The sequence below is a fragment of the Myotis daubentonii genome, chromosome 5 (assembly GCF_963259705.1).
Source record: "Myotis daubentonii chromosome 5, mMyoDau2.1, whole genome shotgun sequence".
Lineage (NCBI taxonomy): Eukaryota > Metazoa > Chordata > Mammalia > Chiroptera > Vespertilionidae > Myotis > Myotis daubentonii.
This window is the reverse complement of record NC_081844.1, coordinates 74,150,640-74,176,062: the sequence shown is the minus strand read 5'-3', so window position 1 is coordinate 74,176,062 and position 25,423 is coordinate 74,150,640. Positions and strand designations below refer to the sequence as shown.

Here is a 25,423-nt window from a genome sequence, read left to right as displayed (position 1 = left end):
AGGTGGACCCTAATCCATATGACTGTCCTTATAAAAAGGGGAAGTTTGGACAAAGACGCACAGGGAGGACAGGCCATGTGAAGACGAAGGCGGGATTAGACGGGTGCATCTACCAGCCAAGGAACACCTGAGGCAGCCAGAAGCCGGAAGAGAGGCTGAAACACATCCTCCCCTGGTGCTGGGGAGGGACCTGGCCCTGCTGACACTGATTCAGACTTCTGGCCTCAGGAGAGTGAGACAATCTCTGTTATTTCAAGTCAGACTCTGTTATGACGGTTCTAGGAAACATAGCTGTCAATTAAACCATTTAGAACACTATGCAGGTCCCAATATTTTGTTTCTTTTTTTTTTTTTTGAATTAAAGAGTCACATTTATTGCAATCCGGGACTATGAGGGGCCGAGGGGAAACACGCCCTGCATGTTACAAAGCGCTCCTGTGGCAGTGGGTTGGGTCCCAGGCTCCTGCCATCGTACCCGTCCCCTGTGACAGAGCAGCAATCAGGCCTCTCCCAAGGGAGTGCACTGGAAGGGGCTATCAGCCCCTCCTCTGCTAGCAGCCACAGGTACCGAACCCTTTCAGTGCAATTAACCAGCTTCATTCCCAGCCACTTTCACAGATCCCAGGGCCCGTTTTCTTCCTTTAACCGGCAAGCCAAATGACACTGGCCCGTATTCTTTCCTGTTGTGAGTTAGAGGAAGACAGTTCATTCTAAGACAGTTGAGTTTGAGGAGGAGCTATTACCCATGTTTCAGGGAGGGACCGGGTTGCCTCCTCCTTAAAAAATACCTGAATTGGTCCCAATATTTTGAATGTAACCTGTTTGCAGCCTCTGCTGGAGAGGAAGAAGGTGTGGTCCATGATTTTCATCCCAAAGCCACAGAGGGAGTGCAGTGGGCCGCCCTGTGAAGAGGGCCCCAGCCAATCACAAGGAAGGGGGTTTGGCGGAGGCGACCTTCACCAGCCTCAGCCTGGCTTAGCCTCCACGGGAACCTCTGGCCTGGCCCCCCTTCTGCTTCACGCCCCTTTCCCTCTGGGTCTGTGGCTGATGAGAACAGTCTTATCTCACAGGCTTGTTCAAGGATCCGGAAGGATCAAGGCTGCAAAGCATTCTGTGAGAGGTGGTCTTTCTTCCTGGAAGTCAAGGCAGCAGACAGGCAGCCAGGGACACCCACTTCCAGCTGGAAGCTGCTGGGTTCCCAAGGGAATAGCCTCATCTCTCAGGGCCATGCTGGGAAAGTTCTAAGCCCAAACGGAACCCTGACACCATTTGTGGCTTCCAGAAAAATGAGAATGGTAAAAAAATGAGTGTAAAAAGAATTAACAACACACCCTTTAAGTCAAGAAAAAAGTACATCAGAGGGACAGTCACAATTTTGTGGACTTAGAGGCGGTGTGAGAGGCTGGGACTTCAGAGGGAAGGAGGGTGAGAGGGGCGAGTGTTCCCTCCCCAGCCTGGGAGAGGGGGAGGAAGGGAGGAGGCTGTGTGGAGCCACTGCCGGAGGCTTCCACCCTCCTGCCCGAAGCAGCTCCTCTGCCCTGCCCCTGCCCCTGCCCGTGCTCCGTGGCCATGCCTCTGGCCGGCACCTAGCGGGACAGCGGTGTCTGCTTCAGGGACATGAGCACAGAACGCAGGCGGGACACGTCTTTGCACTGTTTGCTGCTCTTGGGGTTGAAGTCACACAGCTGGGCCACTTTCTCCCACTCTGTGCCTGGGGTTTCCTCCTTGGATTCCTTCACGAAAGCCTCCTCAGATGCCCTGCAGGAGGAGATAGGACAGAGGTCTCAGAGCTGCCTGCCTTCCCCCCCGAACCAGTGATGCTTTCCCCGCAATGAGCAACGCTGCTTTGCCCAGCCTGCTCTGGGGTTCTTTATCCAGAGGTCTCCTCCCCGGCCCTGCGCCCTCCGACCCTGGGCCCCAGGAACAGCCTTGGCATCAGAGAAAACCTAGTTTGGGACTGAGTGCAGGCCTCGCCTCCTCAGAGAGGTCACCCTGCCACCCTAGCTAAAGTTTCCTCCCTGGACCTCCTCCCCCCCTGCCCCACCCTCGCGCTCTCTGGTCATTGCCTCTCCATCAAGAGTTCCCCACTGGGGCTCCTGGCACCGAATGGCGGTGGAGGAACTAATGTGGTACCTCAGCCATTTTCAATGTTTCCAATAACTTGGCAGAGACAGGACATTGATTAACTAGATAACTAATTGGAGTGCCTGGTTCAGCATTGCCTCATTGTTCTGTGGACCCTGTGCGTTCTCCATAAGAGTTGTGGGCAACCACTCATAGAAAACTCCGTTAAAGGGGACCTTCAAAGCCTTGCATGTGCTAACGTGCATCAGTGGGAAAGTGATGGCGATAGAATCCACCGTCTCCCCAGCATGTTTGATGGCAGAGCTCTTTTTAGCCCGGAATATCTATGGAGCCAGGGCATGAGGACTGCTCCATTCATTTAAGTCTTAACTGGTTAGAGTCCAATTAGGGTGACAACTGGTGGCTTCTTCCGTTCTAGCTGACCGGTATGAAAGCCACTGATGAAAGAACAATGGAGAGGCAAAGTGTAGTCAATACTGTTCAGTGGACAAAACCTAAATGTGGGCATTACTAAGAGAAAGACATTAAAGGATTCTTAGGTGAAAGGTCAGGGTCTTTGTCCTGTTTGGCTATCGAGCCATCCATGCGTGACCAGGCACTGGCGGATGGTGGGGAGCTCGCCAGTGGGTCCACGCGGCCGTGCCAAGGGTGATCTGGCCCTCCCTGCTCCGTGTGCTGTGTGCTCGTTACCTAACCTGTAAAGTGAGGGTCAGAGCCTCCACCTAGAGATCCGAGTGGCTGAGGATCTAAGGAGATGGCAGGTGAGTGCGAGCTTGGGAAGAGGTTGACTGCTGTGCAGAGCTGGATATCCAGGGGGCTGAGGGAAGCTTTCCTAGCAGCATCCTTTGGGTCAAGAGGCCCCCGCTAAACTTGCAGCTCAGTGTGGTGGGTGGTCTTGCTGATGGGCACCACCATGGAGCTTGTGGGGAATGCAGAATCATGGCCTCAGTCCTACTGAATTAGAATCCTCATTTTAACAAGACCCTCTGGTGTCTCACAGGCACATGGAAGTCTGGGAAATGCTGGTCTGCACTCTCCCTCTTCGGGACTCCTTTGCATGATCCGTGGGCCATTGTCTGGGGTGAAACAGGAGCACTAACTACCCCCAGCACCCATGTCCCGCTGCCATCCCCACTCTCTGCTGGAACTCTCCTGTGGCCCCCTGCTGCCTTCAGGATCAAGTCCAAGCTTCTTGGCCTGGCACAACAGGCATTTCTGCAGCTGGCCGCGAGCTAACCTTCTCCACACGCCCCCACCTCCACCACCTACAGCCACCAGGCCACTAGGAATGTCCTATCTCATCACCTTTGCCCAAGCAACTTCTTCCACCTAAGATGCCCTTCCCGCCATCCTCCCCTCCCCATCCATTCATCCCTCCTCCCACTTTATGGTCCAGTTGAAGGTCCTGCATCGCTGAAGCCTGCCCCGGCTCCCACAGCAGAAGGTGGCTTCCAGAGTGTTGTGTGTCCTTCCACGCAGCTCTTATTACCACACACTCCGGTCTGACCAGAGACTGGCACTGGGTAAGTACCCATGAGGACTGGACAGCCGGGAGAGTGGACGGAAGGTAGGAGCGAAAGGCTGTCACCCTGGGGTGTCCTGGGCACTGTGAGAGAAGAGTTAGCCACAGGCCTGCCAAGGGTGTGGCCGGCACGCAGAGCAGCCAATATCGGCTGACCTCACACACTCATCGCTGTATTTTTCCCTTCAGCTTTACAATCCCCAACACAACTCTAGGTGTCGCTGTCAACCAACTGAGGTGACGTGAGAGGGAACCTCTACCATCTCTGGTCTAGCTTAGTCACAGTGCCAACTTGGGTAGAAGCTCTAAGGAGGAGCAGTGCACCTGGGGGTAGCAGAAGGGGATAGGTGTGCTCCTAGCTCCAGAAACTGGCACTCAATGTTTGCTTCGTTCAACAGAAGACCTCTGCACCCTACCTCCCACCCCCAAAGGCATCTCTTTGGGAGGGAGTTGGGCAGCTTTGCCACTCGCCCCTCCCCTCCCACCCGGGCATGGCTAGTGCATTCTTTTCTTTTCTCTGCCTGTTTTAGCAAAGTCACCTCCATGCAGAAAAGACCTCCATAAGCATTTGCTGGAGTGGCGGAGGTGCTGCGCTGACTGGGGATTCACCCCTGCTCTGGCCATAGCCTTCTCCCTGCCCTCGCCCAGCCGCACTCTTGTACCCCACAGGCAGGAGACTCAAGAACCTGTGCCAGCCACACACAGGGGCCTCGCCCTCTCCAGCTCCCCCAGACAGAGGAGCAGAGGAGACACACGTACACGTAGCCGATGATATCAGCATCTGGCTGCTGGTAGAATGCTTTGTCAGCGATCCTTAAGGGAAAGGGGTTAGGTGGGGGAAGACGAGATGGCAAGACAGACAGACAGGCAGAGGGTTAAAGAGAAAGAGAGACAGTGTTAGTACCTCCAGGTCGAGAGGTGTTAGGAAGCACAGCTCTGGGAGGCTCAACCATCCACAGCCCAGAGAGGAGAGCAGGAATCCTCCACCCGCCCAGCCCACCGAGAACTTGGCCCTGATCAAATTACTGTTCACCACCCATGTCTGCCCACCACTCCCAGCCTCCCTGCTGCCCGCCTCTGCCACCACTCGCAGCCTCCCTGCTGCCCCAGACACAAGGTCCTTTCTTATCATTCTGTCCCCTGGTCTAGATTTCCCTCCCCCACCCCTGCCCTCTTTTTCCGGATGAACTCCTACTCATCCTCCAAAGCCCAGTTCCCCAGATACGAAGGTTCCTCCCCCACAGCATCCCTTGTTTCCCCCTGCAGGGGCCCTACTGCTGAGTCCAGCTGGACTCACATGTTTCTCTCCTCTGAACTCAGAGGCTACAGGTGGGGCCTTCTCATCTGTCTTCCGGTACCAGCCCAGAGCCTGGCATGCAGCAGCTTCCTGAACACAAGTGTGGCGGCTCCCAGCATTGGCCTTGCCCTTCCTGGCAGGCCTGGTGATTTGAAGGGACGAGCCTCAAAGGCTGGTCTGCTGGGCAGCATCCCTGAAATGCTCTGAGACCTTTTCCACAAAGGTGTTCTCTGTGGCATCTGCTGTCCTTGCCTGCTCAACATTCATTCTCCTTCTTCCAGGAAGGGCACCCTGATTGTCCTTTGCAGGATCAAGTTGCCCTCAAGTCAGTCCCTGTGGTTTGGGTAGGACTGACCCCATGCCCAACCCCAGGAATGGAATATTACCTAAGCTGGGTCCATCAGGGAGTCCCTGCCTCTGGGCCTGACCCATGCCCCACCAATGAGGGTCAGGTCAAGGACTTATGCTGGAGCTATTGGGAGCAAGAGATTACTTTATTTTCATTGAAGTTGCCAAGTAGATAGAGCAGAAGCCTGGAGCTGCTGGTGGCCACCTTCACCTCCATCCCAGGGGCGGAGGGTTCCCAGAGGGAAGGCTCCGTAGAGGAAAGAAGAGCTTAGAGACAGTAAAAGTGGGTGCCAACTGACTTTGTTTCCGCCCTTGAGCCCGCTGTGCCTGCCGTCCTACCCCTGGCTTTTCAGTTCTGTGGGCCACTCATTTCCTTTAGTGCTGAAGCCACTCTGGGTCAAAGCGCTACAAGCAACAAAATCCCGTACCCAGGCTGGCTCTTCACTCCCAGCCGGGACTGTGCTTTCCGTGACACTAACCGTGGCACAGAGGGCCCAGGCCTAGCTGTGGGGCCCAGCACAGTCTGGCTCACATCCCAGGGACCTGGGACCTCAACTGCTGACTGCAGAACTTGCTTCTCACTGTTGTGGTGAGGTGATGAGAGCGTAACAGTGTATCAGCCCTTCCAAGTTCAGGGCTCTGAACTCCACAGGCAACCAAGGAAGAAGTAGTCCTGGGCATTCAGCTTCCTCCGTCCTCCATGTTCTTGCCACACAATCACCCATTCTCAAGATGGGCCTCCAATACCACAGCCCCCTCCTGTCCCTATAGCCCCTCCTGTCCCTATAGCCTCTCCTGTCCCTATAGCCTCTCATGTCCCTATAGCCTCTCATGTCCCCATAGCTCCCTCATGTCCCTCTAGCTCCCTCATGTCCCCATAACCCCCTCATATCCCATAGCCCCCTTGTGTCCCTCTAACCTCCTCATGTCCCTATAGCTCCCTCCTGTCCCCACAGCCCCCTCATGTCCCTCTATCCCCCTCTTGTCCCTCTAGCTCCCTCATGTCCCTATAGCTCCTCTCCTGTCCCCATAACCCCCTCCTGTCCCTAAAGCATCTGTTACCGGTTGTTGATCTTGTTCTTTTCCACTTGTTCACTCTGGCGCTGGTTCCACTCCTCCAGGTCCCTCTTGGCCTTCTCCCGCCACTCCTGTTCTGTCACCTTGGAGGCAGCGTCTGCAACCCCAACAGGAGAATGAGTGGCAGCTTTCCAGTAGGGACAGGGGGGACACAACCGCCCCGCTGCTTCTCCCCTCGCCCCCAGTACCCATTCGCACACAGTTCCCACATCAGAGGGGGGTGCGTATACCTTAAAGTTCCCCACCCCCCACCATGTCCCAAAGCAGCCCAGCCTCAGCCCTGCCCTCACCCAGCTCTTGCAGCCGTTTCTTCTGCTCCTCTCTCCATTTGCGGATGCTCTCGGGCTCCTGTGTCAGCCTGTCGGCCTGGGCAATGGCAGCATAGCCGTCAGCGGGGCCATGAGCCTCCTAGGACACAAGCACAGCCATGTACCCAGGCCATCCACCCGCCTCCCGGTGTCTACTGCCCAAGGATCAGGACATCCCCTCACAGTCTTTTTTTTTTCTTACTTATTGAACTTATTGGGGTGACATTGGTTAACAAAATTCTACAGGTTTCAGGTGCACAATTCTACAACACAGCATCTGTACATTGTATTGTGTGTTCACCACCCTAGTCAAGTCTTCCATCACCATTTATTTATACCCCACCTTTATTTTATTTTATTTTATTTTTTTTTTTTTAGAAAAGCAAGAATTTATTGACCACAGCAAAAGCACACTTATGACAAGGAAGGGCACAGAAGAAGCAACAGGAGAGCCTAGGCTGGGCTGCTTTGGCTCACTGGGAAGTCAGAGAAAAGGGGGCCTTCGAGATAGGTTTGGGGGGAGTAGGGGGGGAGTTGCCACTGCCCATTGCTCCCCTGGTTGCAAGTCTCGTGGGGTCCCTTGGAGTTTAGAATATACGTGCCTGTGGGGAAGGAGAGGGGAGAGAGAATAGCACAGGTGTACTCCCTGAAAGGAGAGTGCCCACTGTTATTTGTTTGTTTCATAATTTATTTTTAGAGAGAGAAAGAGAGAGAGATATCAATGTGAGAGAAAAATATGACCAGTTGCCTCCTGTACACACCCCAACTTGGGGCCAAACCCACAACGGGGGCATATGCCCTGACTGGGAATTGAACCAGCGACCTACTGATGCACAGGACCAACTGAGCCACACTGGCCAGGGCTCACCCACAATTTTTTTTTAAAGATATTTTTATCATTTTTAAAAATATATTTTTATTGATTTCAGAGAGGGAGAGAATGATAGGAACATCAATGAGAGAGAATCATTGATCAGCTGCCTCCTGCACACCCCCTACTGGGGATAGAGCCCTGACCGGGAATCAAACTGTGTGACCTCCTAGTTCATAAGTCAACGCTCAACCACTGAGCGATACTGGCCAGGCTCAAGCACTATTTTTAACAAATTTTAGTGAATAGGCCATATGTTGGGGAAAAATAGTAATTTCACAGACATAAATAAATATTACATATCTGTAACTATAGTTTACATATATATTTAAATCCAAGAGATACCACTCATAAACAATGTTCAGTGATTAACACGTGATCACACCGCATTGTGCGAAGTAATTGGTTCTGTGGTCCCTGGCATGAGTTTCTGCAGCAGTTTTCACTCGCGCCAGCAATGTTCCCACATGCTAAGGCACGCCCCAGCCTTGTACATTTGTTTACTCCCAGTGACTAGACTTACTCAGTGTAAATTTAAAATTATAGCACTATATATAGAAACCTCTTCTGTGAAATTAAACTTTTCATACATACTTACTTTTTTGAACTTTTATTTATTTATTTTTTTAATATATTTTATTGATTTTTCACAGAGAGGAAGGGAGAGAGACAGAGAGTTAGAAACATCGATGAGAGAGAAACATCGATCAGCTGCCTCCTGCACATCTCCTACTGGGGATGTGCCCGCAACCCAGGCACATGCCCTTGACCGGAACCGAACCTGGGACCCTTCAGTCCGCAGGCCGACGCTCTATCCACTAAGCCAAACCGGTTTCGGCTAAACTTTTAAAAAATACATATTTTTATTGATTTCAGAGAGGAAGAGTGAGAGAAGGAGAAAAACATCAGTGATGAGAGAGAATCCTTGATCAGCCGCCTCCAACATGCCCCCCACCAGGGATCAAGCCTGCAACCAGAGGGTGTGCTCTGATCGGGAAGATCCTGGGACCAGTTGGTGTGTGGGATGACACTCAACCAACTGGGCCACACCAGCCAGGTTATTTATTTTTTCTTTTGTTTCCCTTGCCCGAGAACATATATCAGAAAAAAATATTCCTATGAGAAAGGTCTGAGATTTTACTGCCTGTTTTCTCCTAGGATTTTTATGATTTCAAATCATAAAACAACCTTAAACAATCTCACATCTCAAACAACTTCATATCCACTGTCTCCTTTGCACTTGCTGTGCCCTCTGCCAGCAAGCCTTCCCCTCCTGTGACCCTAGGCAAATAAGAGTGCCCACCCCTCAAGGTTGACATAAGAATGAAATGAGCCCTAGCTGGTTTGGCTCAGTGGATAGAGCGTTGGCCTGCGGACCAAGGGTCCTGGGTTCAATACTGGTCAAGGGCATATGCCCAGGTTGTGGGCTCGATCCCCAGTAAGGGACGTGCAGGAGGCAGCCAATCAACGATTCTCTCTCATCATTGATGTTTCTATCTCTCTCTCCCTCTCCGTTCCTCTCTGAAATCAATAAAAATATATTTTAAAAAGAATGAAATGAGTTAGCCCTGGCCAGTGTGGCTCAGTTGGCTGGAGCATCATCCGTGCACTGAAAGGTCAGGGGTTCGATTCCCGGTCAAGACACATACGTAGGTTTGTGGGTATGATCAATATTTCTCTCTCTCTCTCTCTCTCTCTCTCTCTCTCTCTCTCTCTCTCTCTCTCTCTCTCTTTCTCTGTCTCTCTTCCTCCCTCTCTAAAATCAATTTTAAAAAAAACACACACAATGCCGAAACCGGTTTGGCTCAGTGGATAGAGCGTCGGCCTGCGGACTGAAGGGTCCCATGTTCGATTCCAGTCAAGGGCATGTACCTGGGTTTCGGGCACATCCCCAGTAGGGGGCGTGCAGGAGGCAGCTGATTGATGTTTCTCTCCCATCGATGTTTCTAACTCTGTATCTCTCTCCCTTCCTCTCTGTATAAAATCAATAAAATATATTTTTAAAAAAACCCCCCCACACACAAAATCAAAATGTCATTTTTTAAAAAAGAGAATGAAATGAGTTAACAAAATGTCAAAAATTTCTTTTTTAAAAATATGTTTTTATTGATTTGAGAGAAGGGAGAGGGAGAGAGAAACATCAATGATGAGAGAGAATCATTGATCGGCTGCCTCCTGCACACCCTCTACTGGGGATCAAGCCTGCAACCCGGGGCATGTGCCCCCGACTGGAATCAAACCCGAGACCCTTCAGTCCGCAGGCCAATTGCTCTATCCACTGAGCCAAACCAGCCAGGGCAAAATGTCAGGAATTTCTAACACTTCTTGGCACACAGTGAGTCCCTTGTGTTCCTATCATTAAAAGCAATCTCTTACAGTTTTATTTACCCAACAGTGCATACACAGTCCGAAATGACCTCACTCTATGTTTACTTGTCCATTGTCTGTCTCCTCCATCAGAATGCCACTCGGTGACAGGGACCTTATCTGTCCTGTTCCCTGCTGCGTCCTCAGCACCCCACACAGTGCCTGGCGCATAGTAGATATTCCACACATATTTGCTGAGTGACCAAGCAGCCCTGAGACAGGCAGGATGACCACGGCTAGGAATGTGGTAAAGAACTTGGACTCTGCAGCCAGAATGTCTGGGTCCAAACCCCACCTCTGCTGCTTACTAGATGTGCATGTAGCCAGGGCAGGGTGCTTAACCTTTCTGGGCCTCAGTTTTCTCCTCTGAAATGGGAATAATAATAAAACTACCTCTAAGACCTGTTGTAAGGGTTTGGTGCAACAATATTTGTAACACACTTAGGAGAGTGAATGGTAGTTGGCATTATTGTTATTCTATTCCCATTTTATAGAGAAGGACGCTGAGGCCAGGAGAAAAGGCATGATGTATGTCTGACTCCCAGACCAAGGCTCTGCCCACTTCGCTACCCCTCCTGTCAGAGGTGGGGACTCCGAGAGTTGGGGTTGAGAGCTCAGCCCAGTAGGATGCGGCTCCCTCCAGTCTAGCCAAGCCTTTTACAATCCAGCCCCATCTCCCGCCACTCCCTCTCTGGCACTCAACACGCCCCACGCATTCCTGTCTACACACATCCCACCCACCCCTGTGGCTGCCTTTGCTTTCAGCCTGAAATTGTCTTCCCTCCCTTCTCCAGCTGCTTAAATCTTACTCCATCCCACGAGTTTCCAGCTTAAATGTCACAAGCTCTGGGATAGCTCCCAACCCCAAGCAGATTTCGTACCCCTTCCCCTCTGTGCTCAGTCACAGCCTTTGCCTTCTAGGGATCTTGTTTGTAACTTTTTAAAAAAAATATGTATAATATATATATTTTTTTAATATATATTTTTATTGATTTCAGAGAGGGAGAGGGAGAGAGAGATAGAAACATCAATGATGAGAGAGAATCATTGATCAGCTGCCTCGTGCACACCCCACACTGGGGATCGAGCCCGCAACCAGGGCATGTGCCTGCCTGGGAATGGAACTGTGACCTCCTGGTTCAAAGGTCGATGCTCAACCACTGAGCCACACCGGCCAGGATTGTTTGTGACTTCTAAACAGCTGTTCTGTCCTTTTAAGGCTCCCATGCTCCTCCTCCACTCTTCAAAACTGTCATGAAGCCAGTGTCGTTCAATGTCTTCTCGCCACACAAGTGTGCTCACCAAGAAGGTTCCGGAGCCAGCGTGTGCCCGGCTCAGAGGAAGTGCTTTGTAAGTGTTTGCCCAAGGGGTGCAGGCAGCCAGGGGGAAAGAGCACACACCCGGCTCTGGCTGTCTGGGGAGAGGGAGGGGCAGGCCCAGGATGGGTGGTGTAGCCTGGCACCTCGGGTCAGGTCCACCCTTGGGTGGGGCACTTTGGGTGGAGCCCTTATTCCTCTTTCCTGACTTGAGTTTAGAGCCTCATGACATCCCGAGGGGCCTTTCCAGGGCACATGGATCACGGTTTGGGTGAGCCCCACCCTGGTCACGGGAGAACAGCCCTGCCCTGAGGCCCAGCGGCCAGGATCCCTGCCCAATCCATACAAGCCCCATCTGCAAACAACTGCAGTTTCTTTTGTGAATGTGTTAGTGCACGCGCCACATTTTATCTTCATGCTGGTACCTATCGCAATCTGACATGACAGGTTTGTTTAGCGTTCACTATCTCTCTTCTTGCAAGAAAGTGAGCTCCTTGAAAACAGGCTGCCTTGTCTGCATAAAGCAGGGGTGGGAACCTGTTTTCTGCCGCGGGCCATTTGGATATTTATAACATCCTTCGAGGGCCATACAAAATCATCACCTGAAAAATTAGCCTGCTGGTCTTGTCGAGGAGCTCGAGGGCACCTGGGGGCGAGTCCTGGGGCAGGTGCTGCTCAGAGCCCGGGTCGGAACTCTGGCGCCACCCCTCCTCCTGTCACGTGAGAGTTTTGGGGAAAGGACACTGGGCTTTGTTTCTATTTAAACAAAAGCCAGTGAGGAGAGCAGAGGTTGTCTTCATCCTTCACTGGTAAGCCCACCTTGGCCTCTGTGGTAGCAGGGAGCAAAGGGCCACTTCCTGTATCCTGCCAGGAGGCCATAGCATATGGGCGATTCCCCCCCAACCCCACCCCTTTTTTAAATATATTTTTATTGATTTCAGAGAGGAAGGGAGAGGGAGAGAGATACAAACATCAATCAGAGAGAATCACTGATCGGCTGCCTCCTGCACACCCCCTACGGGGGATCAAGCCTGTAACCTGGGCATGTGCCCTGACTGGGAATCAAATCTTGACCTCCTGGTTCATAGGTCGACGCTCAACCACTGAGCCATGCCAGCCGGGCTTTTTTTTTTTTTTTCCTTTTATACCTGGTTGCTCAGAAGACATTTTTATTTTGCTGCTTGGTGAGTTATTTGCTAGTCATATTTTTAAAATCCAATCTACGAAAAATTCCTACTGCCTTAGGAAATTATAGTCAGAGCCTAAAATTCTTAAAATGCTTGGGTTATCACTTATAATTACTGAGTTTGTTTTCAGCAGCTCATCAGCTCGTTTGGAACTGGCGGAATCACTTGTCAAATTACAGCTGTGCGGTGAGCGCCCTGGAAATGGGAACTCTGGAGGGGGTGCCCCAGAGCTCCACCAAGAGGGCACCCTCCGTATCTAATAATCCCGACTATCGGTCTCTCGCACTACTGTGGTATATTAACCAGGACACACATGCTTTCTGTCAGCGCCACAGGGTAATGTAGCGGTTCTCATACTTCTTTAGTCTGAGACCTATTTACACTCTTAAAATTATCCACCCCACAGACCTAGTATTTATGTGGGTTATATCAATATTTCCTACATTAGAAATGAACTCAGATTTTTAAAGCATTAAATCATTTAGAAATGACAATGATAAACTCATTTTGTGTTAGAAATCATTAGCCTGCTGTATGTGGTCAGACATTTCATTAACTCGCCCCTAATGCCTTGGCAGGGCCAGGCCAAACGATTCCGAGGCCTTCTACAGCCCGTGGGCCACATGTTCTCCACCCCTAGCGCACAGTCTCCAGAAGAGGGAGGGCCTGGCTATAGGAGGAGTTCAAGAACATTTATTGACTAAATGAACATGTTCAGGCTTGGGGACAGGGATGAACAAGGCAGCCCATCAGCCCGGAGCTTGGTAGGGGGAGTCCCTAAACAATGAGGACCATGGCTGGGATACCTGCTGTGACACAGGTCAGGGTAAAGAGGGGGCACAAGGAAGGGCATGGCCATTCTTGCCTGAGGGCAGAGAAGGACCTTAAGAGATGGGGCAGGGCATTTCATGCCAAGAGCAGCATCAGGGCCACGTGGGGCAGGTGCCTTTAGGAAACTGAGTGCAGAGAGGCCGCCAGGCGTGGGATAGGTGGGCTGGACGGATCCTCCGGGCAGGAGTCTCACCCTCCTGGCCTTTAGGGCCCCCCATCGCCACAGCGCCCGCCCTAAAATGAAGACTCCCAGGTTATAGAGCATTAAAACTGGCAGAGCATTTGCAATTAAACGGTTCTCTTTTATCTTTACCACCACACACGGTGGGGTTTATTGCCTTTGTTTTATAGGTAGGGAAAGTCTAGCACCAAAGTCCCAAGGTCAGCCAGCCAGGAAGTAGCAGAGCCAGGATGCAAACTGAATTTCTGGGTGTGAACATGGTGGCCACGTAGTAGCCAACGGGGACCAAACTCACTCTGGTTCACATGATTTGTGTGCCTACTTTTTGTCTCCCAGGTTAATCTGTCTTCCCGGGATTCCTGCCTGTGCCACCTCCTCCCCCTGCTCCACCCCCATCTCTCTCACACTCGCCTGGGCTCGCTCCGGCCAGGCCAGGAGTGGATAACAGGTTTCCTGGACTTCAGAGCACCTTTCTCCACAGACCTGTGGAGGCAGCAGGGCAGGGCCCCTAATCCCCATTTTACACATGAGATCTGGCTCGGAGCAATGACTAGGGGAAGGCCGTCTCGCTGGGGAGAGCCAGAAATGAAGCCCAGGCCGTCTGACTCCATCCAGATTCTTCCCCACAGCCTGCCCTGGTCTGGGCGGGGGAGCAGCCTCGAAGAGCATCTGGACCCCCCGGTACTCCTCTCAGCCCCGGAGCAGCTGCACATCCAGGGGCAGATTGTACCCTGAGGTGGCTGTGCCCCAGGCCTCAGGCCCTGGCCAAGCTGGGCCTGCCTCTGCCACCACTTCCCATGGGCAGTGCGGCCCACTAACCTGCTCTGGCTGGCAGCTGTGCCTGCCCCACACCTTGAACCTCAGACTCCCCCAGCCCCCTCCTATCTGCAGTGGGCCCCAGGCTCTGGGCAAGTCCTGGACTCAGTGTCTAACCCGCTATACCTTGAACGTGCTGTCCCCCGAGCCAGGCCCACCCACATCCCCTCAGGCAGCCTCGACACCACTTTCAGCACCCCTCCCTGTGGTACTGCCTGACTCAGTGCAGCACCTGGTTCAAGTCCCAGCTCTTCCCAGCTGTGTCAGCAGAGTGAGCTTTTACCCTCTATGCGTCCTCCTCATCTGTAAAATGGGCAATGACAGCACCTACGTCGTAGGGCTGTTGGGAGGACGAAATGAATTGCAGCACGTAAAGCTCTCCGTGGTGCCTGACACACGGTAAGAACCAGGCTCAGCTCTTCATACCACCCAGTCTCTGAGCCCTTGCTGTCCTGCACGACCACCACTTCTTCCCCGGGCTCTGTGCTCTGTCACAAGCGAGCTCTTGGAGGACAAACACACATTGGGTTTGCCTCTTCATCTTCATCCACTGCCCCAGCACAGTGCCTGGCACTCGGGGGCCATGAGTGACTCCATGCAGGAGCAGTGGCTGCCTGCAGAGCGATGTGGAGGGCGCAGGAACAGCCTGGGACTGAGCATCCGGGGGGCTGGGCTTGAAGTCCTTTCCTGCCCCTCACCGGATGTGGGACCTCTGAGAACCCCTTTCCTGGGCTACTTGTGCTTCATCACCTGTCAAATGGGAGGGGCCACATCCCACTCAGGATGTGAGGTGGGGACCCTGTGTCACACATGGTGTGCACCCCTGTAGCCGGTAGAGGATGGGCATGGAGAGGGCCGGCAGGCTGTTGCCACGCTGCACCATGACCAGAAGAGCACAGTGGTGATGCCGACAGACAAAGTCCCGAGAAGCTGTTTGGCGGCTGTGAACTTGTTTTCCTGGCCCCACCTCTGCTGGTGGGTGGGGTGGGGGGAGTGAGTTACAGCAGGAACGGCCCAGTGAGGAAAGCAGGTCAACTGCCAGGAGGGTTGGCAGCCTGGGAGGACCCACCAGTGGCTGCAGGAATGCTCTGAGCCCCTCCCAAGCTGAGAGGGAAGGGGTTGGGAATGGCCAGGACCAAAGGCAGGAGGCTCCATCAGTTCTGCTCCCTGACACCCCTCTCTGGGGGACCCCTCTACTGGACCCCATAGGAGCATCTCCGTGGGCCGTGCTGGCCGAGCCCATGCTGTGACTCCAGAGACAGCCAGGAGGATGAGGAAGATCCGTCTTTGGGATTGACCGGCTAAAGCTAAACTAAGCTGAGCTGTTTCCTCTAAGTAGCTCAAAGGGGGATGATGGAAGGGGTGGGGGAAGGGATACAGTTTGTGCAGGTGGAGGAGTGCTGCAGGGGCCTCCTACCCTTGCCCCTGGCAGTGCCAGATGGAACTGGAGTAGGTGTGGCAGGCTTATCCTTAGGCCTTGTTGGGGATCAGGTTTGTAGCTGGACCCCCTAGTGGCCCACAGGCTACCACCAAAAAAACAAACAAACAAAAAAACACACAACAATAAAAGTAGCAAGAAAATTCTGCCCAGGACCCTTGAAAGTTGAGTATGCTTGCATCTGGCCGTGTGGCTGAGTTGGTTGAGCATTGCCCCAAGCACGGAGAGGTCACCGATTGATTCTCGGTCAGAGCACATGCCCCAGTTGCAGGCTCCATCCCCAGTAAGGGGCGTGCAGGAGGCAGCTGACCAATGGATATTTCTGCTCTCCTTGATGCTTCACTATCTCTCTCCCTCTCCTTTCCTCTCTCTCTAAAAAAAACCCAATAAAAACATTTTTAAAAAAGAAAGTGTTGAGCATGTGAGGCTTTCCTCCACCTGCAGCACAAGCCAGACCCTGCTCTATGTTTGATTCTAAAGAAGGTCTGGAGGGTGGTGGTGGAAGGGCACCCACCTTCAGCCTGCTACAAGGATGAGGTGCAAAGGGCACCAGATCAGGGAGGGAGGTGTGGACAGAACTGGCTTCTGAGAGACGGGCCTCATCTGTGACCCCTTCTAGGATGGCACAGATGTGAAGCAGTTTACAAAGAAACATGCCTGGGATTATTACTGGGATCAGTGAGAATGGGAGTTCACACTGAGATCGGGGAGGAGCCACCCAGGGTTCCTCAGATCTGCCAACACAAAGTGAGCCCAGAGGGTGTGGAGAGAGAAGGCCGCCGACCCTAATCTATAGGAAGGAGAATTATCCTCCTCATAGTGTTCTAGCTACTTCTGTGGTTCCAAGTGTATCTCCAGCTCCAAGTCCACTGGAGGACACAGACCATGGGGTCTAGCAAAGTCCTTTTGAGTGTTCCCAGCGCAGGGGCAGCCTGGGTCTCAGTGATCTACCAAACCGAACAGGAGGCCATGCTGATTATTTGCGGCTCTCGGACCCACGGAGACACGAAGTCCTAGAGCCCTGGGAGACTGACTTCCTAGCCTGCAGACAGTTGAGTGCTTTTCCAGAAATAGGAATTGGCCAGGCTCCCTGTGTAAGGTGCCAGCCCAGCCCTCTTACATAAGAAAGTATTGTTTATTCTCACCAAGGGTCAGGAGGCCAGCTCCTCCACAGCCACAGGGGCTCAGCAGATGGCAGAGCTGAAGCCGAGGGGGCAAGGGCCTTTGACCCTTTTTGCCAGTGGGAACCAAGGCTCATCCACTGAAGGCTTCGCCCCACCCAGGCCCCTGGGGGGGATGAGGGGGAGGTAAAAAGTAAAGGGGTTGCGGGGGTGAGGACAGTTGCATCTGTGGGGTCCTGGGGATGCCTTCTGTGAGCCAAATTCTCTAAGTCTCAATACTTTTCTAAAATTAAAGTATAGTTGACATAGAGTATTATATGAGTTTCAGGTGTGCAACATACTTCTTCATCGATCTAAGTACTTTTAAGCCAATTTATGTATAAATGAGGGGAGGAGGTTAGGTGGGCACAGCGAGAGGCAGTTTTCAACTAGAATTTGTCCTTACTAGGTGTTTTGGCGTGTGCATGTGTGTGCAGTATGGGGCCACTACAAAGGCTTTTTAAACAAGGAACGTGAAAGCTCTCCTCTTATCCCTCCCCAACCCCCATGTCGGGGCTACACTGCTAATAGTTAGTAGACCTCCTTTCAGATTTTTTGTGCATACGTATTTCTAAAATGAAAAGCAGGACCACACTGAGCATACTATTCTGCAAGCTGCTTTTCCACTTACTATAGTGCCGGCTTCTTTTCGTGTCCATACAGCGTGGGTTTCCAATTGGCCCGCCCAGGCCCCCCATGCTGGACCCTTAGGCTGTTGCCATTTGTCTGCTATTCTACCTCATCCTGCAGACAATCTGGGTGTCCTCGTCCAGTTATTTCCTTGGGAAAAATTCTGAGAAGTGGAGTCTCTGGGCCAAGGGCCTACCCAGGTAGAGACGGCCACCCAGTTCGGTCGGGAGGGCCAACGTGTGCAGGTCCCTGTGTTTCCTTCATTCCATGCCACTGTGAGCCCCTTTATCCCTCCCTCTGTAAGCAGGACATCACCATGGGCAGACTGAGGCCACACCCCACCAATCCCTGTCTCTAGTGGTCTTTATTCCTCATCCCCTTCTCCTACATGACACACACACACACACAAAAAAAAAAACACACCAAAAAACAACATGTCAAAAACCTCTGTGTTTCCATCCCAATTAATCAGACTGGAGTGACCAGAAGACTGAAAGCCCTAATCCTATTGAGGATGGGGCCATACGTTCGTGGGATTCAGGCTGTCGGTCCCTACCACTGCTAAGGCAGAAATGCTTACCTGAAACACATCTCCATTGATCGTGGTCCCCATGTCCTCAGGACCAGCTAGAAAGAGAACAAGGAGAAAGCATTACTCATTGCTCAGCTTACAGCAAGCACGGAATGGTCCTATGTTAGTGCCCCAAGCCGGCTTCTGTATATGCCCATGCATGTATTCTCCCCCCAACACAGACATGATGGATACTTGGGCCCAATCCTTTGACAGCTCACCATGCCTTCTCACAGCCTTTATCACATGTGATTTTCACCACAGCCTTGTGATGAAGTTGTTATCAATCCATTTTGTAGATCCTCAAACTGAGGCTCAGACAGACTATGTAATTGCCCAAGGTCGTCCAGTCAGTAATAGCTCCTCTCCTACCCGAAACGGATTTACCTTCCGCTGCAGCTGGGAATGGCCCAGTAGAGCCTGTGCAGGCAGAGGCACTGTAGGCTCAGGGTGGGGTCTGCGAGGGCTAAGGAGGAGGGACCGGCAAGTCTCTGCCTGTCCCTGCAGTGCCTTGAGCAACTAACTGCTCCACCTGGGACAGCAGGAACCGCAGCCCCCACCAGGCAGCACCTGCCCTATTTTTCCTGCTTCTGCCCCTCCCAGAAGGATTTCATTTTGCCCTCAACTATGACTCCTCCTGGTCCCTTTCCCTGACATCTGATTAGTCACAAATTCCTGTGGCTTCTGCTGCAACAGTGACCCTCAAAGTGGCCCTCCGCTCTTTGCCCTCTGCCCAGCCCAGCCCGGGCTCTCCCCCTGCTAGTGGCAAATACCTGGAGGGCCCCCTGTGTCCTTTCTCCTCACTACTGTCTTCCCTGAGCCCTGCAGGGTACCTGTGACGTAGTAAGAGCCAGAAACTATGTGTTGAATAAAAAAATTACAAAATGCATTAAAGAAAGGAAGAATGAATGACTGGCTTCCCCGACTCCAGCCTCACCCTCTCCCAACCCTCTTTCAAACTCAAAGTTGCCCTCTGCTCTCTACCCCGTGCCCTGCTCCAGCCCCACCTCTCACCCATACAGTGTGCTAATAAAACATACACTTACCTATGTCATTCCTCTAATTTAAAATATAATAAAAACAAACCCAAAAGAAATCCACTTCCCCTGGACCACAGCGGCCTACGGGGCCTGCTCCTGCTTCTGGGACTCAGCAGGTACTGTTCCCTCTGCCGGGAAGGCCTCCTTGCCCATCTCCACATGGGCTGCTCCCTTCAGCCTCTGGTTGCCTTAGTGTTGGCCTTCCCTGACCACCCCCGACATTCACCGCTCCCGCACCTCCCCTCCCCGGCAGTATTTTCTCACAGCACTTAGCACAGGTGATATGTCTATTTGTGTGTGTGCTTATTATCTGTCTTCCCCACTAGAACGGACCCCCCCCAATAGAGCAGAGACTTCGTTTTGTCCATTGCTGGGGCCCAACACCCACAATCTGGCGCATAACAGAAACTCCGTAAATATCTGTCAAATTCCGGACCATAGCACTTGAGGGTCTTTACAGCCTGGTCCTGTCCATTTTTTCCTGCCTCGCTACCCACCAGTCCCTCCCACAAACCCTATTCTGGTTTCCTCCTTCCCCAAACACATCCTGTACCCCATGCCTTTCTTCCTGCTTCCCTCTCTAAAGAATGCTCTTAGATCCAGTCATTCTCCAAGACTCGGCTCATGAGTCACCTCCTCTGGGAAGCCCTCCACTACTCTGCTTCCCTAGGCACTGATGGACGGTCTCGCCTCTGGGGTAGTCCAGAATACTGAACAGCATCCCCTGCCCTCTTATGCAATTACTTGTGACCTCTCACGGGTCATGCACTCCTTTATCAGGCTCTGTATCCTACTCAGCTCCTCAAAGCTCCTGCACAGAAACAGTGAACAGTAAGTGTTGGCTAAATGGAAACTGAGTTGCTCTTTAGGGGCCGACTGCTCTCTGCAAGGCCGCTCTGCAGCCTCTCAGAAACTGCCTAGCAAAAGCCACAGGAGGCCCCACGGGAGGAGCACAGGTGGACTGGTAGCCCTGTACCAGCTGGCCAGCGCGGTGAGCAGCAGCAATGCTGCCTTCAGCCTGGGGACTGACGGGAGGGACCTGTAATCCATGGAAATAATCCCCGGTCGATATAAATTACAATCAACGCTGTTTTCGGACTCAAACAGTGATTGATTCTGATCAACTATGTCAGCTGTCATCCCTAGGCGTTCAGATAGGGCTTCTCCTGGCTGAGTGGCAGCATCTTCCCCCGGGCACCGCCTCTACCAGGGCCTTACATTACCAGGGTCCATTCAGGATGATGCCAGTCTGTGCACCTGGCCTCTCTGGAGTGGAAGTTGCACCACCCTACTCCACCCTGACCAGCCCCTGGCCCACGCTGGCCTTCAGAAAGCCCCTCAGCCCGTCTCCCAGGTCCATGAGTGTTCCTCTGGAGATGAAGTTTCAGCCTCTTTGGGAACCCACACACACCCACACACAGAGTTAGGAGTATTTGCTCCCACAATGCTTTCTGGTTTGTCTATTGCACATTTATAATCACGTGTCCATAGTCAGAGGCCGGCAGAACAGGGGCACAGGAGACACGAGTTCCAGGCATCACCAGTGGGTGTTGTTTCACTCAGATCCTTGACCCCTTTTGGAACGGGGGCAGACAGGGTCCAGAACATTCCTGGGAGCTTACTGAGGCCCAGATGGGGACACAGGCTTGCCAGGAACCGACTCGGTGAGTCAGGAGCAGAGCCGGGCTGGGCGGCTCAGCAATCTGGGTGTGAAAAAGTAAACCTTCTGGGTCCTGCCCAAGGTGATGAATGGAAACAAAGTGTCCATTGCTCAGGCTGGCCCAGCCCCAGCCCCAGCCCCAGAGGAGAGACAATGTGGCTCAGGCTCAGGTCTACACCAGGCACCTCTTTCCCCAGGGGCACCAGGGACCCAACGTTAGAGCACTCAGCACAGGGGTGTCATCTAAGACAGCGGTCGCCAACCTTTCGGACCTCACGGACCACCAGATGGGCGGCGGTGGGAGCCAGCACCCGCCCGGTCCCGGAAGGCCAAGGCACATGCACCCCATCCATCTTGGCTTCTGACACTCTGGGCTAGCCAGGGGGGATTACTTGCTCAGCACCAACTAGGGCTAGAAGGGCAGATCAATTCCATCCTGCCTGGCCACCTACGGAGCCACCATCCTACAATACCTCCTGGATCCCCATGCCCCGCTCAGGACGGCAGCTGAGCACTTGCAGCTGTGGTGGGTGTGAGAGTCCAGGAGGATCTCAGAGGGCTGTGCTCCACCCTGTGCCCCAATCTGTACCCCACCCTTGCCAGAGAGGGAACCTCCTTATCCAGGCTGTCAGCCCCTGGAGCCCCACTGTTTGGGGAGAGGCTCAACTCCCAGAGGCCTCTGGCTACCCGGGCTGACTTTTACCTGCTTCTCCCTCAGGAAGTTCTAGCTTCCGGTCTTTTCCGCAGGGCCTCCCTCAGGCCAAGCCAGACCAGGGAAGCTGAGGGTCTCAAGGAAGAGGCGTGGACAAATGAACACTGGTGCCTGACTGTGGACAGGCATTTCCCTGAGATGTGTGAAGGTCCGTGCTGAGCTGCTGCTCTGAAAGGCTTCCATGGCTGGCTGGGTAACAAAAGCCTCACTGCCCGCCCCCCCCCCCCCCCCCCCCACCAGCCTATCACCTCCCGGTGACTGCGGAAGCATCTGAAAGCGCATGGAGCTCAGACCTGGGAGGCCTGGGATTGGATCAAGCCCCAGATCTGTCACTCACAGCTGTGTGACTTTGGGCAAGACACTCAAGCTCTCTGGGCCTCCAGGTTCTTTCTTATACGTTACAGAAGGCTTGTTACAGTTCTCATAGCAAGGGGCTACAGAGATGCTTCAAGCTCCTTACCACGGGAACTGTCTTAGTCATAGCTGCATCCCCGGTGGGCCTGGCAGGTGCTCAGTAAATGTTGAATGAATACAAACATGCCTATAAGGAGCCTTACTTGTAAACATTTTTATTTTTAAAAATATGGAAGCTACCACTTATTCCAACAGGGCCATAAAACCCCACCAAAATGACAGCATTAACAGGAAGCAAGGGCAGTTTGGGATGCACCTGTGAAGGTGCTATCTACTTTTGTACCAAATATTTTAAGGAATTATTCTCTCAAGCCAGAACCACAGCGGGAACACTGGCAAACATGCTGTTCTGAAGCTAACCACAACAGTCCTGGACCACCTTTGGAAAATGCCAGAGGGCAGAGCCACATTTGACCGAAATCCACGATGTCCTGGTATCTCACTCAGAGTCAGGCATGTGGAAGACAGTGTGGTCAGGTGGACAGGGCTTAGAGTCTTCCGGACACAGGTTTAAATCCTTGCTCTGCCACTTGCCAGTTGCTCTAGTACTGTACTTTTTTTTAGCCTCGATTTTGCCACCTCTGAAATGGGTCTGACACTGAGTATCCAATGATGACATGTAAGTATAAAATGCCTAGCCCAGTGCCTGCAGGTGGTCCCAAGGGAAAGTGTGTGAGTTTCTGGACACCCTCCTGCCTTCCCAGCTGCAGGAGGAAGCTACGTCCGAGGGGCAGAGGGGTCTGCTGTCCTGCCCACACCTTCGGGGCTCGGCTGGGAGCCCGAGACAGGCCTCCCTGGAGGCTCGGGGGACACTCCGGGGCTGGGCGGTGCTGGATTCCAGAGCCGCGCGGCGGTGGAACTGGCCGGGAGGAAACGTCCGGAGGAATTCTGGTCCCGGGAGTACCCGGCCCACCCAGGCGGGGCCTCTAGGAGGATCTCCAAGGAGATTCCTCCCCGGTTCCCAGACCCCGGGCCCCAGACCCTACACGCACACACGGCCCCAGGCCCGCTCCCGGCGGCCGACCGACGGCGGGCCCTCTGTCCCCCGGGCGCCCCCGCCCCCGTGCCCGGCCGCCGCGCTGACTCACCCCCGCTCGCGGGTCCCGGCTGCGCCAGGGCCGCGGGGCCGCCCGCCGGGGCGCCGAAGCCCTCGTCATTCTCGATGACCGCGATCTCGCTCTCCTGCTGCGCCAGGAAGGCGGCCGCCGGGTCCTCCTCGGCCGCCTCGGGGCCCCCGCTCTCCGACGCCGAGAAGAAGCCAAAGTCATCAGCCATTTTCCCCGCGTCTCCGCTGGGGCGTCCGCCCGGCGCTCGGCTCTGCCCGGCGCGTGCCCGGCGCTGCGCCCGGCGGCCGCGACCTGTCACCCGAGCAGCAGGCGGGCCTCGGCGGGGAGCGGCCCGCGCACCGCCCGCACCTCCTCTCCGCGTCGGCCCGGTCCCGGCCCAGGCTCCGGCTCCGGCTCCGGCTCCGGCTCCCTGTCACCGCGGCGCTGGCGGGAGCAGCGGGACGGGAATGCGGTGATGTCACCGCCGAGGGAGGGGGCAGCCGGAGCCGCAGGTCGCCTCCCCGCGGCCACCGGAGGGCGGCGCAGCCCGGGGCCGGAGGCGGGCAGCGCAGCGCAGCGCGCCCACCCCCGCCGCCAGCGCTGGCGCCCGGGACACCGGTCCGGGGGCGAAACGGGCGGGACCGAGTCGTCGTAGCGACCGGCCACCGCGGTGCGCAGCCCGCGCCGGGAGCAGCTGGGGGCGGGCGCTGCGCAGACCTCACCCCGACCCGTTCTGTAAAGTTTCTTCACGGACCTGGGCAGGTCGTAGGAATTCCGTTACTGCGGATTCCCTCCTCTGCAAGAGGGGGGAGACGGGGCTCGGGGAGGTGACCCTCAGTCCCCAGGCCTCCCGCCTCTTTCCCTCGGGGCCAGCCTTTCCCACCAGGCGCTAAGTTAGCTTCGGGGCATTTCGTGCGCGTTTCTCTTCATTGCGGAGGCTTCCGTTCAGGCTGCCGGAGTGTGCATGACCTGCCTGGACCACAACTGGCAGCGGTTCTCAACCTGTGGGTCGCGACCCCTTTGGGGGTCGAACGACCCTTTCACAGGGGTCGCCTAAGACCATCCTGCATATCAGAGATTTACATTACGATTCATAACAGTAGCAACATTACAGTTATGAAGTAGCAACGAAAATAATTTTATGGTTGGGGGTCACCACAACAGGAGGAACTGTATTAAAGGGTCGCGGCATTAGGAAGGTTGAGAACCACTGAGTTAGAGGCTGGGCCCCTTAAATGTCCCTTAGGTCTGAACCGGCCTGAGAAAGGCAGACCATGTATCAAGGCAGCCTGCGACTCCTCCACCCGTCACCCTCATCAGAGTGTCCCAAGGCCTCCTCCTTGCCAGTGCTGTGCCAAGCACCCGTGCAACAAAATGTAGCAACACCCAGCCCTGGCCACCAGGAGATTACAATCCAGGAGACCAACAGATGGCAAACGCCTAGTCGCAGCCCGTGGGCAAGGTGCTCTGGCCTTAAAGTACAGGGTAGAAGAATGATATAATGCAAACTGAGATACTAACCCCCAAACCTCAATATTACCAACCTAGTCAGTCTGGTTTCATCTACATCCTTGACTCATCCCCACATGTTATTCAGTTTTACCTGTAAATAATTCACTATGTTAACCTCTTTTTTAAAAATTTAGAGCTACTTACATTTTGTAAAAATGTCCAATGACAGTTGACATACAATATTATATCAGTTGCAGGTGTAAAACAGAGTGATTAGACATTCATATATCTTACGAAGTGACCATCCTGATAAGTCTAGTACCCATCTGGCACTATACACTGTTATTACAATAGTATTGACTCTATTCCTCATGCTATACTTCACGTTCCCATGACTGGCAATTTGTACTTCTTAATCCCTTCACATTTCCCACCCCACCCGTCCCCAACACCACTTCCATCTGACAATCATCAATTTATTCTCTGTATTTATGAGTTTGTTTCTGTTTTGTTTTTTAGATTTCACTTACCAGGTATAAGTGAAATCCTGTGATATTTGTCTTTCTCTGTCTGACATATTTTACTTAGATTAATACTCTCTAGGTCCACCCATGTTGTTACAAATGGCAAGATTTCATTTTTTTATGGCTAAGTAATATTCCATTGTATATAGAATGTACCACTTCTTTTTTTAGAAGGTGTAATTTTTAAAAACATTTTTATTGATTTTAGAGAGACCACTTCTTTATTCATCTATTAATAGACACTTAGGTTGCTTCCATATCTTGGTTAATGTAAATAATGTTGCAGTGAACATAGGGGTGCATGTATCTATCTTTTTTTTTTTAATCCTCACCCAAGGATATTTATTCTATTGATTGATTTTTAGAGAGTGGAAGGGACAGAGGGAGGGGGAGACAGAGAGAGAGAAAGAGAGAAACATCAATGTGAGAGAGAAACATCGATCAGTTGCCTCCTGTACATGCCCTGAACAGGGATTGAACACTCAACCTAGTTATGAGCTCTGATGGGGAATTGAACCCACCACCTCCCAGTGTATGGGTTTACCTTCTGGTGACTCTAACCAACTGACC

The 25,423-nt window shown here is 53.1% G+C and overlaps 1 protein-coding gene across 2 annotated transcripts; it reads right to left on the bottom strand.

The window, feature by feature from the left end:
• Positions 1-1,319: 1,319 nt before the first annotated feature.
• On the bottom strand, positions 1,320-23,424 carry CLTB (clathrin light chain B). 2 transcript variants are annotated; one of them, XM_059698245.1, is made up of 6 exons: positions 22,920-23,424; positions 18,015-18,061; positions 6,620-6,737; positions 6,315-6,426; positions 4,367-4,420; positions 1,320-1,758 (listed from the first exon to the last, which is right to left on the bottom strand). In XM_059698245.1, exons 1-6 carry the CDS (start codon positions 23,104-23,106, stop codon positions 1,587-1,589), a joined length of 690 nt encoding a protein of 229 aa, XP_059554228.1. In that variant the 5' UTR covers positions 23,107-23,424; the 3' UTR covers positions 1,320-1,586. The 2 variants fall into 2 exon arrangements, with proteins under 2 accessions (XP_059554228.1, XP_059554229.1); XM_059698246.1 differs by lacking the exon at positions 4,367-4,420 and having other exon boundaries at positions 22,920-23,367.
• Positions 23,425-25,423: the final 1,999 nt, after the last annotated feature.

Bases quoted from the DNA above. Each gene is read 5' to 3' on its own strand.
- CLTB (XM_059698245.1), bottom strand. From the start codon at position 23,106: ATGGCTGATGACTTTGGCTTCTTCTCGGCGTCGGAGAGCGGGGGCCCC. The intron at 6,427-6,619 runs GTGAGGGCAGGG...TTGGGGTTGCAG, and splicing joins GAAACGGCTGCAAGAGCTGG to ACGCTGCCTCCAAGGTGACA. The intron at 1,759-4,366 runs GTACGTGTGTCT...CTCCTCCTGCAG, and splicing joins GCTGATATCATCGGCTACGT to GGCATCTGAGGAGGCTTTCG.